The sequence below is a fragment of the Echeneis naucrates genome, chromosome 7, assembly GCF_900963305.1.
Source record: "Echeneis naucrates chromosome 7, fEcheNa1.1, whole genome shotgun sequence".
NCBI lineage: Eukaryota > Metazoa > Chordata > Actinopteri > Carangiformes > Echeneidae > Echeneis > Echeneis naucrates.
This window is the reverse complement of record NC_042517.1, coordinates 4652787-4666402: the sequence shown is the minus strand read 5'-3', so window position 1 is coordinate 4666402 and position 13616 is coordinate 4652787. Positions and strand designations below refer to the sequence as shown.

At 42.3% G+C, this 13616-nt stretch overlaps 2 protein-coding genes across 2 annotated transcripts; both read left to right on the top strand.

Annotated features, from left to right (window-relative positions):
• The first annotated feature begins 242 nt into the window (after nt 1-242).
• On the top strand, nt 243-6432 carry mfsd2al2 (major facilitator superfamily domain containing 2a-like 2). Its single transcript, XM_029507475.1, has 14 exons — nt 243-341; nt 824-1000; nt 1080-1204; nt 1339-1471; nt 2233-2311; nt 2393-2547; nt 3436-3526; nt 3718-3839; nt 3978-4061; nt 4157-4240; nt 4339-4451; nt 5156-5299; nt 5383-5550; nt 5835-6432. The coding sequence occupies exons 1-14, from the start codon at nt 243-245 to the stop codon at nt 6226-6228; spliced, it is 1968 nt and encodes a 655-aa protein (XP_029363335.1). The 3' UTR covers nt 6229-6432.
• A 1569-nt stretch (nt 6433-8001) lies between these two features.
• On the top strand, nt 8002-12077 carry fkbp1aa (FKBP prolyl isomerase 1Aa). Its single transcript, XM_029506065.1, has 5 exons — nt 8002-8105; nt 8225-8272; nt 9925-10037; nt 10661-10833; nt 11192-12077. The coding sequence occupies exons 1-4, from the start codon at nt 8069-8071 to the stop codon at nt 10790-10792; spliced, it is 330 nt and encodes a 109-aa protein (XP_029361925.1). The 5' UTR covers nt 8002-8068; the 3' UTR covers nt 10793-10833; nt 11192-12077.
• The last annotated feature ends 1539 nt before the right edge of the window (nt 12078-13616 follow it).

Here is a 13616-nt window from a genome sequence, read left to right as displayed (position 1 = left end):
ATAAAACAAAGCATCGCTAGAAGTTGTTGTGTTTTGTGTGAAAGTGCCACAAGTGTATGATGTGCGCCGTCTTTAATACGAGAAGGTGGGCCAAAGAGTTGTTCAACCAGATTCCATTGTCGAGTACATCAAAGTTGGATTGGAGGGTGAATGCATGACAGGAGCTACTGTGGTTTCACTCACGCTGGATTATTGTCACTGAGGGCGAAAAACAGCGAGAGCTGCGTCATTCGTCTTAAAGAATGAGCCGTTTTCAGGAATTCACTCATCGGCTGCAGGTTTTCAAGAATCTGGTCATAAAGCAGAACGCAGGCAGAAATGGTGAAGATCAGACCGAGAGGGTGAGTTTTTCACAGAAGCACTCTTCTCTTTTGCCTTCTGCTTTAACAAATGAATTCAAAGCACAAGAAGAGGACTGTGGATCTTTTCAGGGCAGATTCTGCGACTGAGTCATCTGCTGCCCTTGATAATATTTTCTCCGGTGATTTGATGCATTGCAGTTTGGTTGCACAAGCTTAAAGTTCTTCCTTTTCTAAAGCAGTGAACGGTGTTCTGCTCTCAGAGCTGCCAATAGGATCATAACATTTAACTCCTCTCAGTGTCTTCACAGTTCATCGTCATCTCGTATCCTGTGAACTCCAACAAGACGCAGACTTTAATCTGTGTTACCTGCTGCTAGATTAGTGATATCAAATGAATCCGAATCAGGTCTGACGTCAAGTGGCAGTTGTGTGAAAATCAGAGTAACAACCAACGGAGTGTTTTGAAAAAAAAGAAAAAAAAAAAAGAACCCAAAATGAATGTTGTGTCTGAATTGTTTTAGTGGTTACTACGTAGCACGCCCCCACCCTCCTGTCTGACCCCACCCATGCCTTCACAGGGGTCAGGGGGGATTCCTCTGGCCAGGAAGTTGTGTTACGCTGTGGGTGGGGTCCCATATCAGCTCACTGCAGCAGCTATGGGCATTTCCCTGCAGATTTTCCTCCTGGATGTTGTGAAGGTAACAGCTGACTTTGTCCTCACACTGACCTGACCCGCCTCTGAACCACAAAATCAGACTGAGTTGCACCTTTTCACAGATTCAGGCCTCCTACGTCGCCATGATTTTATTGGTGAGCCGGGCCTGGGACGCCGTGACTGACCCTCTGGTTGGTTATCTGGTGAGCCGCAGTAAAAGGACACCCATCGGCAAGCTGTCACCATGGTTGGTTGGTTGGTTGGTTGGTTGGTTGGTTGGTGGGGCCGCGTGTGTTCACGCGCACCTCATCTTGAATTAAGTTCTGATTGGTCCTCGGGTATCTGCTGCACCCAACAGAGCCGCCAATGTTTGTCTCACAGGCTGGTTCTTTCCACTCCGCTGGGTGTCCTGTCCTATCTGCTGCTGTGGTTTCAACCACCGGGGTGCACGTCACAGCCGCTCAGCGTGCTGTGGTTCCTCACAGCGACCTGCCTGTTCGAGACCCTCATGAGTGTAAGTTTCTCTCTCCCCATCTGGTACGTGCTGCTGAGAAATTTACTCTAAAACAAGTACAGCTTTTCAAAAATGCTGTCTTACTTTACATTTCCACACACTTTAAGAGGAAATATTGTACTTCTCACTCCATTACGTTTTATGACGGTTGCAGTTTTTGGTTTCTTCTCAAGTTAAGATTTCACAATTAAAAACGTGATAAAACTTTTAATATGAAATCGCCTTGAAAACATGTTGAGCCGTTCAGCTTTCCCTTCTAAACGTTTCAAAATGTTTTCATTAACGCCACAAAACTAAAAATTAAGATTGGGAGAAGAAAAAAGAAAAAAGAAAATCAGAATGAGTGTTTTTCTTCCTCTCCCTCCCATGAATCATCTCATCACGCTATCATAGAGCCGTTTGGAAGGATCTCTTTTGTAAACTACAAATCAGCAGTTAAACGCTATTTAGACACTAACATAAATGACTAATGGGTTTTTTTGTTGTTTTTTTGTTGTTTTTCATGCATGTTGCTGAAGCTAAAGGAACAATTTCTTATACCTATCGTACAAACTGATGACTAATTGGTTTTGAGCACTTCTCCCATCGCTGCCTCTGTCCATTTCGTTGCTATTCGCCAGCTCAGTGTTCATAATGGTGTTTTGCTGTTACAGTCTCATGCCATTTTCTTCTCACTGCTCCTGCTGCCATCTTGCTCCAAGTTGTGTCTCCACGGTGACACGTTGAGTTTCACCCCGCTCTCCCCTGTCGCCCATTAACAGTGCTACAACGTCCCCTACCTCTCCCTCAACATGTTCCTCGGGGGAGACCAGAGAGACAGAGACTCAGCCACAGCCTACAGTAAGAGTACCAGGACTCCTGATCCCTGATCCCAGGTCAGGCCAAACATGATGCCGCTCGGGTTCTCCCCTCTCTGTCCAGGAATGAGTGCGGAGATGGCGGCCGTGCTGGTTGCGTCTGTGATTCAGGGTCAGGTCATGGCTGTGTACAACGCAGAGAAGCAGGAGTCTTGTCAACAAATGGACCAGCCGCCTCAAAGCACGTCTTCAACTCAAACCGCATCACTTCAGGAAACGGTAGAAATCATATCTGAAGGGTTTTAGGTCACTTTGTTGGAGTTGCACTGATGTTTCTTCAGCACTTCAGCAGCATTGCTTCCCCATTGTGTTCAAACTATCCCAGGGATATCCTGTTACACTGTAATCTACTGCTCTTAGTCCAACACAGAAATTGGTGGGCATTTGTCTGTTTGTGTGCGTGCTCAGGCCTGTGTTGTTAGTTATTACACAACAACAAAGAACCGGGGGGTGGGTGGGGGCTTTCAATAGAATAGATTCAGACATTTGAAAGAAAAAACCCTCCGTTCATTTAAATGAAGTAAGTAACAAAGTAAGATTAGATCAAATATTTAAGGGGGAGTTGAAGTCTAGAAATTACTGTTAATTATGAATAATTTATTTATGACTTTCCTATTTTCATAAGGACAATGCATGCAATGTAAACACATTACTAATATGCTTATTCACATGTGGAAATAACTGAACACAGTGCGATGCATGGCAAAGACAAAAAGACTAAATTTATCACAAACACATGATGAGAAACCACAGAGACACAAACTGCCAAAGGAATCAAACATCAGCTATGAGACTGAGAGACCCAAAACATCTTAAACGACTCAGTGACCACAATATAACAGACCCATAAAGATTCATAAATGACCACAAAGACATGGAGAGCAGCCATCAAGAGACGCAAAACAACAATAAAGAAACTCGAAAACAAGATCAGAGAAATGTAAAAACTGTTGACTTTCAGTCTTTTTTAAAAGGTTTTAAAAATGTATGACAGTAAAATGATTCAGTTTTTATAAGCAATGATAATAATAACCAAACCAGGGAGGACTGTTTATGTGTGTTTGTGTGTCTCTGGGTTTGTGTTTGTGTGTGATTTCTTGCCCCCAGCAAAAGGCTTTCCTGACCTCAGCCCTGGTCATGGGTGCCCTGTTTTTCCTCTGCAGCCTGGCCCTCTTCCTCGGGGTGAAAGAGCAGCAGAGTGAGTCAGAAGGGGCCATTCAACACACAATGAGTGGATGCATCATCAAGGCATTTTCCAATTCAGCCGCATCGACTTCAATAACAAACCTGACTCAGTGTTTTTGCCTCGTATGCCCTCCAGCTAAAATTCAACCTGTTTGGAAATTGGGCGTATTTTTGGTGTTACACAATGTTTTGGTCTATTTTCAGCCCCTCTCTGCTCTGCTGACAAAGTACGGCCGTCCTGTCTGAGCTCTCTGAAGTTGCTCATAGGCCACGTTCCCTACCGACGGCTGGTGCTCGGCTTTGTCTTCAGTGCTCTTGCAATTCAGGTGCAGTTTGGCCTCATGGTGGCTGTGATCGAGCACTACTAATCACAATCACCTCTGATGTTTTTATCATTTTGCTTTGTGCATTTTTGTTAATGAAATTGGAATAAGTTGTAATGGCTTTGTTATGCTTTGTTTCAGATGTCCTGGAGTAACTTTGCCCTGTTTTGCACTCACGCAGCTGGTTTGGGAGCCGAGTTCCAGTATCTTCTGCTGGCTCTGTTGGTAAGAACAGGACGCTCTGCTCGCCTACATGTTAACAATCAGGAACCCTCTGAGGATTTCACAAAGGACAGGAATAAAAGAAAATATCTCCACAGGCCTCGGCCTCCATAGCAGTTCCTGTGTGGCATGCAGTTCTTGTGAGAGTCGGAAAAAAGTCCACCGCTTTGATCGGACTCTCAGTGAGAAACCTCAGCCGTCCGCATCCAGTAACCTGAATGTCATCTCCCACATTTCGAATCTCCCTCTTACCTGTGAGGCCTGTTTCTGTCCCTCTCAGCTCTTCATGCCTGCAGCGATCATTGTCGCCTGCGTCCCCAGTAACCTGCCAGTCGTCGTGATTATGTGCATCCTGATGGGATGCAGCGTAGCGACTGTATTCTTGCTGCCATGGTGAGTCACTTCCCTGCTGGGACACAAAGTTCTCATTCCTCTCCGAGGCCGCTGTCAGATCCGATCAGTATCAGAGTCGAATGTGCACATGAATCATTCACATTGCTTCCACCTGACCTGGCCGGTGATGAATATTCTAGCATCAGCGTGCTCTGTTGACTGGTCACTTCTCCTCGTCCACAATGACACCTGGTTCTGGCTGAACTTCCGACCATCTCAGGATCGCAGGATGAATACGGAGGGGATCCTCTGAGGCCCCGAACCCAGAACCTGAAATAACACGGACAGAGACAAGATATCAAGCTCATTTATACTGGCACACATATCACAGTAACACAATATAGAAAGTTATGTAAAATGTCCCCACCGTCCTCCTACATTCAAGTTTACAGTTGTATGTACGTAACAGTTGGACCATCACAGCCAACTCAGATTTCTATTTTAAATAAAAAAATATCTAGACAAGTAATAAAAATAAGAATAACAGTTTATCGCAAATAAAAGGGAGCTTAAATAATAATTTGAATAGTGAAAGTATGAAGTATAGCAAAGTGTTATAGTGTAAACTGTATTTAAAACTATTATCAACTATTATTATTAACTGAAGTAGAAGTAGAAGTAGAAGATATAAAAGCGACTAGACTACTTTTTCCTACCTTTCCCTTGATGGACCAATCAGTGTGGGATGTGTATGCTTAACACAGGTCTATGCTCCCGGACGTGGTGGATGACTTTGCTGTGAGGCATCCGTCCTGTAAGGACCTGGAGCCGCTGTTTTTCTCCTGTTATGCTTTCTGCAGTAAGTTGGCAGGAGGACTGTCTGTAGGGATTTCAGCCATGATATTACAGTGAGTCACTCTTCCATCCCCTCACTTTTTTCTACTGTTTGTTTGCACATGCCGGTCTGCCACCTTAAATTTTCTCTCTGCAGGTTTGCAGGTTACAGAGCGGGTGCATGTAAACATGCTGATGGAGTGGTGACGGCGCTGATTGTGCTGTTCTCACCAGTTCCCGTCGCGCTCCTGCTGATGGGGATGGTCTGTTTTTGCTTCTACCCAATCGATGAGAGGCAGCTCCACAAACAACTGACGGCCGTCCAGTAAGTGCTATTCTTGCTCAAGAGATGAAGCCAAAGATGTTTGAAGTTTTATAAAAGTCTACCAAATCAAATGTGAACGATGAAAACAATGCGAGGTCATTGAAAAATGTCATAGTATCATCTTTACAACAGCAGGTTAAAGGGTAGAGTCCATGACCCAGCACCCAGAATAGCTCCTCATTCCCTCATCATCTGTTTTATTTAAATGTCACTCACGAGAAGACTGAAAAGTCAAAACATGCCAATTATACAGCGCTTTAAAAAAATCTTTATTCCTTATTTAGCCCAGAAGCTTCTCCACCACCGTCATCATCATCATCACACCCAAAGAAAAATGCAGAGCAGCCAACAGCTGAGCAGCCCCACGCTGGTGTGTCATCAACCTCACATCATAACTTTAGGACCAAAACAAATTCCCCTCCCTGCTGTTCCAATCATAATAATAAATGTCCAGTGAAGTCATCTGCCCATTCAGATGTTCCCAGGAGTCGTTCTGCAGAACACAGCCGACCTAAATCAGCTGTCGGGCCACATGTAAAACGTCAGCATCATGAACAGAGACTCAGCCCTCGCCGGCGTTCAGGAGAGCCCAGACTGGGAGGACTGGGTCTTTTTGTGAATGTTCCTCAGTCCTCATCCAGCAGGTCAAATGTGAAATCCAAAGTGTCGTGGGTGTAATCACAGACCTTAAATCCTCAGGATTGTATTTTGATGTCACCTACAAACAAAACACAGACCCATACATGTTTTCACAGAATCAAAACCGGGTTAGGATCTTGTCCTGTAGTCTCCAACTTCCTCCCACAGCCCAAAAAATTACGGTTGTATCTCGTCCAATGCTGCAGACCTGTGAATTATTTCCATCAATGTTCACTTCTTTTAGTGCAGACATGTATTTTTTTTTTATTTTCTTTGTGACAACCAGAAGCGGCTGAAGATGAATGACAGTGTTGATGTGTAACTGCTGAATATCTGTAAATAAATTCCTGATGGGTCCATGATATTATCTTTTTTCACCAACTGGTAATTTAACTAATTACTGTTTCCATCATAAGTGATGATGGTTGGCTACGGTTGTGTTAAAAATCAAGGTAAGCCAATCAGAGGCAGAGGTGTGCAGGCACAACACACACGCACACACATGCCTGGGACACATGGAGCAAACTGGAAGAACAGACATTTAACCATTTTTCTATTTTTAATAAAAATAATATGAAATGATTGAATAAACTGAATCGGAAGTTCCATTAAAATGAACAATGGTCCTGTACATTAAAAAAGTTGTAACACTAGTTACTTTTCCTGGTAACTGGTTACTTTTATCATGTTGTTAGAAGAAACTAGTTACGGTAACTTGTTACTTTTTTAAAGTAACATGCCCAACACTGATCAGTGCTGTGTTCACAATTTGTTTCTGTTGTCGTGTAGCCCAAAAAAAAAAAAAAAAGTTTAACATGGCACACATCAGTTAAACCATCAGTAAACCATCAAACTATCACTGATGGTGCTTTAATGTCAGTCTGGGATTCTCGGTAGGCTCCGTCTCTGCAGTTTAAGTCCCCCGTTCATTTAATTTAGCAGCAACAGTGTGCAAAGGCGTTACCACTAAAAAGAAGTCACACAAGACAAAGAACATATGAACGACTCTGTTTGTGAATGAGCTGTTTTCACTGCAGGCGTTTGAACTTGTCAAAGCAAGTAAAGCACAAGTGTAATAACAGTGATGGGGCTCTTTTCCATGGATGTGCAGTCGATGTCATAAAGTACAGTGAGCCAACACATATTGTTATTCATTACACCTGTCATTCCTGCTGTGACATGTCAAAATGTGTGAGACAGAAGTCTGTTGATCACAGAGGTATACACAAATCTGCATTTCCATTTTTCTGGAAATGCAGATTCCTCTTTGTAGCTGCTGTGCCCTTTTTGTATTTTGCAGTATTCATATAAAAGGCAAACAGTGACATTTTGGTGTCGTGATGATCCTGAACAGTTTTATATGTTTTTTACCAAAAAAAAACGGTTTGGACCTACACAGAGTTCATCAAACATCTTCTGGTTTTCTAATTTCTGCACACAGATACAAATATCAGTGTCCTGATGGTTTAACCCTCCAAGAAGACCAATCTGCTTCTGCTCTTCTTGCATTTATCTGAAAACGTACATTTCTATGCTTTTGCTTCTTTTTCTAACTAATGTGCTCATTTTGTACTTTGCAGTATTCATATAAAAGGCAAACAGTCACATTTTGTTGTTGTGATGATCCTGATTACACTCCTGACACATTAGTGACACTTTGTTTGTTTGTTTGTTTGTTTGTTTGTATTCCACACACTTTGTCAAACACTCGGTCCTCCGGTTGGTGTCTTGGTGGTTGACCCCCCCCCCCCCTCACCCGCCCGTCAGCAGGCCGCCCTCCCCCCCTCCCCTCCCGGCCTCCCTCCCTGCCTGCCTCCCGTCTCCTGCTTCCGCTCGCATTGTAGGGTGGTCGAGGACGGATCATACCGAAGAGCGAAAAATGGGAGTAGAAATTGAGACCATAACTCCGGGCGACGGTGAGATAGTCACGGACGGGTGTTTAGTTTTTTTTTCTCCTTTAAATTATTATTATTATTATTTTAGCCCCCGTCGGTGGATTTTTATCTTTTTATCCTGTTTTCTGCTCCTTTTCCAGGACGGACATTTCCGAAGAAGGGGCAGCGCGTCGTGGTGCACTATGTCGGTGAGTGGGGAGAGGAAAGAGGGGGGGGGGGGCTGGAGCTCTGCCGACACTACAGGATGGACCCAAAACATTTATTTATTTATTTATTTATTTATTCACTCACTTCGGGTTTTTTTGGGAAACTGTAAAAACCAGACGGGTCTCTTTTTTTTTTTTTTAATTTTAACACTTCCCGTTTTATGCTCCTGAACTGGAGCGACACAGAAACAGCCACAGTTTGCGCTCCGGCTTGTTAGCATTCAAGCTAGCGCTGAATGTCCGTGTTAAATAAATTTAACTCCCCCTCCTCTTTTATTTAATTTTTATTTCTGATCGCCCATTTTTAGCCGAAGCGACGCTGGAGGCTGGCAGGCCGGTCGGATTTACCCGGTTATTCAGAGGTCCGTGTGGCTGAGCTAACGGATCTGTCAGCCGCCTAACGTTAGCCGAGCAGCTCCGCGATGCTAACCGGCTAATGCTAGCTCCCCGTGACCGTTAGGAAGCTGCAGGACGCGGACACGGACGCTGCCGAGAGCCGGCTGGATTTATGCACACACGGCTTAAAGACGCCCGTGTTCTCCGTTTTCTCACGTTTTATTTAGTTTGTGAAATCTCCGCACTGCGTTAAAAAAAAAACAAAAAAAAAAACAACTTTTGATACCTTTGCAATTCTTTGACAGCTGCAGAAATCTGCAGGATAAGTTTACAGGGTTCAGTTTAAAGCGCCGTCAGTCCGGATGGATTAATGTCCATCTTATTGTCAAGCTTAGTTTTAATCCTCGGATCTTAAATTTCTCATAAATTCACCAGGAGCCGGTCACTGTGCTTCCTTTCATAGAAAACTGTAGGCTACATTGTGAATACATGAAGGGCATCATCTTGTTGACTTACAACATGTCAACATTTATGTGGGGCCACTTGTAGTGAATGGTAATAATGAAAGTTGCACCACTTCACATAATCATTGTGCATTTTTTAACAAACAATCCCCATCCCATATCGTTACGGTGGTCCTTTGGTAGCTTATGATCTCAGCAAGTGCAGCACATCCACTTAGATGATGACTTTGGGAGGGCAGATGGGGCAGAAACTGAAAGTCTACCCAATAATTGACTTTTTGTGCGCTGTTTGTCTTGACAACACATCAGCCTGATCTCTGCAGACAGCTGTTTGCCAGTGTTAGCTCCCCAGCAGGGCCAGATTATATCTCACTGCCAGAAATGGGATCTCTACGGCCGACACAACACCATAGCTCCAGTCTGTCCTCTCCAAGCCACGACACAGTGCGACGAGCCTAACCGGGGGCCGTCACAACAGTCCCGGCGACGGCTGCTGGGCCACGGAGAAAGGAAGTGTTTGTGGCATATTTTATGAGACTGTTGTATCTCAAGGTGGCTTGTATAGTCAGATATCATATTTGTAAACTCTGAACTGAAGATAATCTTGTGGTGCAGGTTGAAACACTGACGATTTCTAAGTCATGCAGCCCTCACTGTAAAGCAGAGATTCACTCGGTCCCGTGTTTTTCAGAAACTATCCAATCATTTGAACATACATACACATTTAAATCAAGTCAGGGGTTTTGAGTATCTCCTCCACGACTGGGCACAGATTGGGATTTGACAAGCCAAGCTGTTTGTCAAGTGATGTATTGCAGACTTGGTTTTCATCAGGTACACTGGCAGATGGAAAAGTGTTTGACTCGTCGCGGTCCCGGGGCAAGCCATTCAAATTTAAGATTGGACACCAGGAGGTTATCCGTGGCTGGGAAGAAGGAGTAGCCCAGGTGAGGAGAAGCTTTTTCCATTGAATCAAATGTTAATTTTCAGGGTTATAAGTGGACATGAGGCTCAATTTGTTGTTCATTTGGTACGCTGGTCTTAAAGTAGGGCATTTTGTGATCAGTTGGTGAGGAGTTGCGTAATGAAATGTGCCTTTAGTTCAGAGTCTGATACAACAGTCTAGCAGGAAATCCCTGGGGGTTATAATGTTCAGTATTTGTTGGAAGTTTTGGATGACATAATTTGTCTAGCTGTTGAAAAATCTTGTGTTGTACTGCGTTGCGTTAATATTTAATCTGTTGTCATTATATAAATGGGAGAATAATAACACAATGTGAATACACAAAACAAAAAATTTTAACCTGCAGGATAATCATACAGTTGAATCCAAAACATTTATAAATCATAACATAAATATACCTTTCATCAAGTTTGAAATCTTTAGAATTTGGATTAGACAGCAATCATTTTAGCTGGCTAAACCTAAAAAAACAGGTCTTTGGGTTTATGAGAACTTTAACCATTAACTGATTATTAATCCATGAGTTCAGCTACTAATTTAAGGATCTCCCAGGTTCTCTTCTGTGCTGTGTGATGTTAACGGATAACCTGTCCGTCTCCTCCGCAGATGAGCGTAGGGCAGCGAGCGAAGCTGATTTGCTCACCAGACTTTGCCTACGGCAGCAAAGGACATCCAGGGATCATCCCACCAAATGCCACTCTCACCTTCGATGTGGAGCTGCTTAGTCTGGAAGCCTGAAACGTGTGCACTCACTGTTCAATTCCACTCAAATTTTCAGGGTGAGACGCTTTAAGTCATTTCTATCATCAACATTATTGCGTGCATCGTATATGGTGTAAAGAAAATAGTGTCCCTTTTTGAAGTATCGCAAAAGCGCAAGTGATGCTTGTGTCATGAGACATGACACTGGGTGGTTCATTTATCAACCACCTTATGAAGACTTCAGGTTTTTTAGAACCGATGACATTTTAGCACTACACATGCACAGTGACAATACATTTAGCCTTTGTAATTTACCTGGTGAGGTTTAGAGGTTAAATGGTGTGAGCATAACAAGATTTATGTGTCTATGCTGTAATCCCTTCTCGCCTGTCCTCGTCAATCACAGCTCTAAGGCACTTCTTCTTGTCACTGCAGGTTGACTCCTATCTCGGGAACATGGAGGAAAAATGTTAACAGATGATTCCTGCTCTTGATTCCTGCATAGGACCTATTCACTAGTTCACTCTCCTTTCCATTTCGATACATCTTCTATTGTCACAACTTTAAAACTTTATCCTTCATACTATACTTTAGATTCCATACAGTAATAAGTCATAGGCCACCCAATCACATGTATTTTGTCAAAGTCTGCTATGTATTTTTGTATTATTTTTTCATGTTTTATTTGACTTAAAATTTGCAAAATGTGTTTGCCATCAGGAGCAGGTTTAAGTGTCAGAAGTATTGAATCAGTCTCATTCCTGTGGCTTTGTTGCCTTCTACACAAAAATTGTATTGATTGCGGGTAATTAATCGTCTTGAATAAAAATAAATAGTTCTTTGACACAATGATATTTCTATGAATGAACTTTGTGATACTTGTTATTTGGCAGAATTAGGAAAGAAAACGTATGGAATGCATTGTAATAACCAGGGATTTATGAATCAAGCACATCATCGCCATGAACAGCCCACAGGACTCTGCAGATGTAGATGGTTTTTTGTTTTTTTGATTTATGCTGCAGCATCAGTTCTTAATTTATACAAGTAAAAATACTTAATTCTTTTAACGCTCACAACTGGATATTTTGTATCTTGTTGATTGCTTGTACAAAGCCAAAATAAGGTCTTAAGGGGAAAAACATTTGGTCTCTTGTGAAAACTTTCTAAACTTGCATGGTGAGGTCCCCCTCAGATTTTAAGGCACATCTTGGGGTTTGTGATTATCTTCATTTGAAGGAGTTGTGTGTAACAAGCTGTGGATGTTGTAAAAGGTCTGTTCATTACTCTAAACACATTAAAAGAGTACTTTTAACACAAACTGCTATTTTTCTTTCCCTTCCCTAACTGCCTAACCTCAGTATTCCCACTGATGTTCCAATACATGTATAATAAAAGATAAGGATTTATAGAAGCTTCTTTTTATTTTACAATTAGAGAGGAAACATACAGGGCATTTTGCAATTTTCTCTTTCTTGTGCAAATCTACCAGTCAGTCATTGCTTTTGCATGTACAGTACAAGCTGACAGACAGGATAGTTTAAATGTGCAGAGTTCAAGCTTTGCAATAAACACGAGGAGGGGGGGGGGGCGGGGGTTGAAGGGCATTGAGCAATTACAGATTCAGAGGTTCTTCTGAATCATGGAGGATCAAATACAACTGCTGTGAAACCAAAGTCGAACAAATTGCAAGTAAAAATAAGGTTCAAACATGACAATATGTGCTGCTCCAACCACAGATAAATGACCATTTTTATTTTCCAGTGGCTTGAATTTACACTAACATCTGCTCGGCCTTAAGCTGAATTGTTGATTGAACTAGTAAAAGTTCACCGAAAAGATCCCTGAACACTATGACATTGCTATTTTTGCATAATAAGGCTGACATTGGTAACCATATACACACTGTACATGATAGTTCGTAGTTACAGGTGAGCCGCTTCAGTTGACGTACGAAAGGGCCTTTTGATGTTCTGATACATACTGTACATCCTCATTAACTGCAGTACCCACGCCAGTGACCTACACTGACAAAGAAAAACAAACTCTCCTCGTGTTAATCTTTATCTTAGTTGTGCAAAGAGCTTTTCTCTCGTGTAAAACTTGAAAATATATCTCAGTATCAAAAACAACTCTTCACAAATCCAGTAAACAGAACTAGGCTCAGCGAAGTCCTTCAACTGTGATGATCACAAACCGCTGCATGTTGTAGCGCAAAGATTTCGCAGACATTTCTCCCTCTCTCCTATAATGTTCATAGAAATATACTGTAGACACTCAAGCATACAGTGCGTCGCAGGACGGGAGAACGGGGATAAATATTCATGTCCTGCTCATGCACCCACCTCAAGGCTTTATTTTTAGATCCAAACTGCAACAAATGGCTGACCTGCTGAGAAGATAGACGCACAGAGCCTTCTGTATTCTAACTAATTTCTAAGTGAGTTCCAGTTTCTCCATGACATCTCCTGATATTTTATTATGCTCTATTAATCAACTGGAAAAACAAATGTCCAAATGTTTCAATGTCCCAACAGAAGCAGAGAAATAAAGAGTCTGTACAGTTTTAAACTCCCATGATTTGCTTATTGGCAAGATATATCAATGATCTGTCTGTTCTGCACCTGAGTACTTAAGTACTAGAGTTACCTTTCCTAAAGGTTTCAGTCCCAACAAACACACTCAACGTAGTAACAGGTGGAAAGTACAAAATTAATATCTTCCACTTTTTGCAGCTTCTGCTCTGTAAAACTCTGACCTATTTCTGCACCAGTTAGTCCAGCAGTAATAGATTTTTTTTTTTTTTGATGTTGTTGCCAAAGAAATGTTGGCATATCTTATTAACAATTATTAAAATGTG

Excerpts from the sequence above, each read along its gene's own strand:
- fkbp1aa (XM_029506065.1), top strand. The coding sequence starts at position 8,069 with ATGGGAGTAGAAATTGAGACCATAACTCCGGGCGACG. Across the intron at positions 8,106-8,224 it reads GACCATAACTCCGGGCGACG|GACGGACATTTCCGAAGAAG; the intron begins GTGAGATAGTCA and ends CTCCTTTTCCAG. Across the intron at positions 10,038-10,660 it reads GGGAAGAAGGAGTAGCCCAG|ATGAGCGTAGGGCAGCGAGC; the intron begins GTGAGGAGAAGC and ends TCTCCTCCGCAG.
- mfsd2al2 (XM_029507475.1), top strand. The coding sequence starts at position 243 with ATGAGCCGTTTTCAGGAATTCACTCATCGGCTGCAGGTTTTCAAGAAT. Across the intron at positions 1,001-1,079 it reads TCCTCCTGGATGTTGTGAAG|ATTCAGGCCTCCTACGTCGC; the intron begins GTAACAGCTGAC and ends ACCTTTTCACAG. Across the intron at positions 5,551-5,834 it reads AAACAACTGACGGCCGTCCA|CCCAGAAGCTTCTCCACCAC; the intron begins GTAAGTGCTATT and ends TTCCTTATTTAG.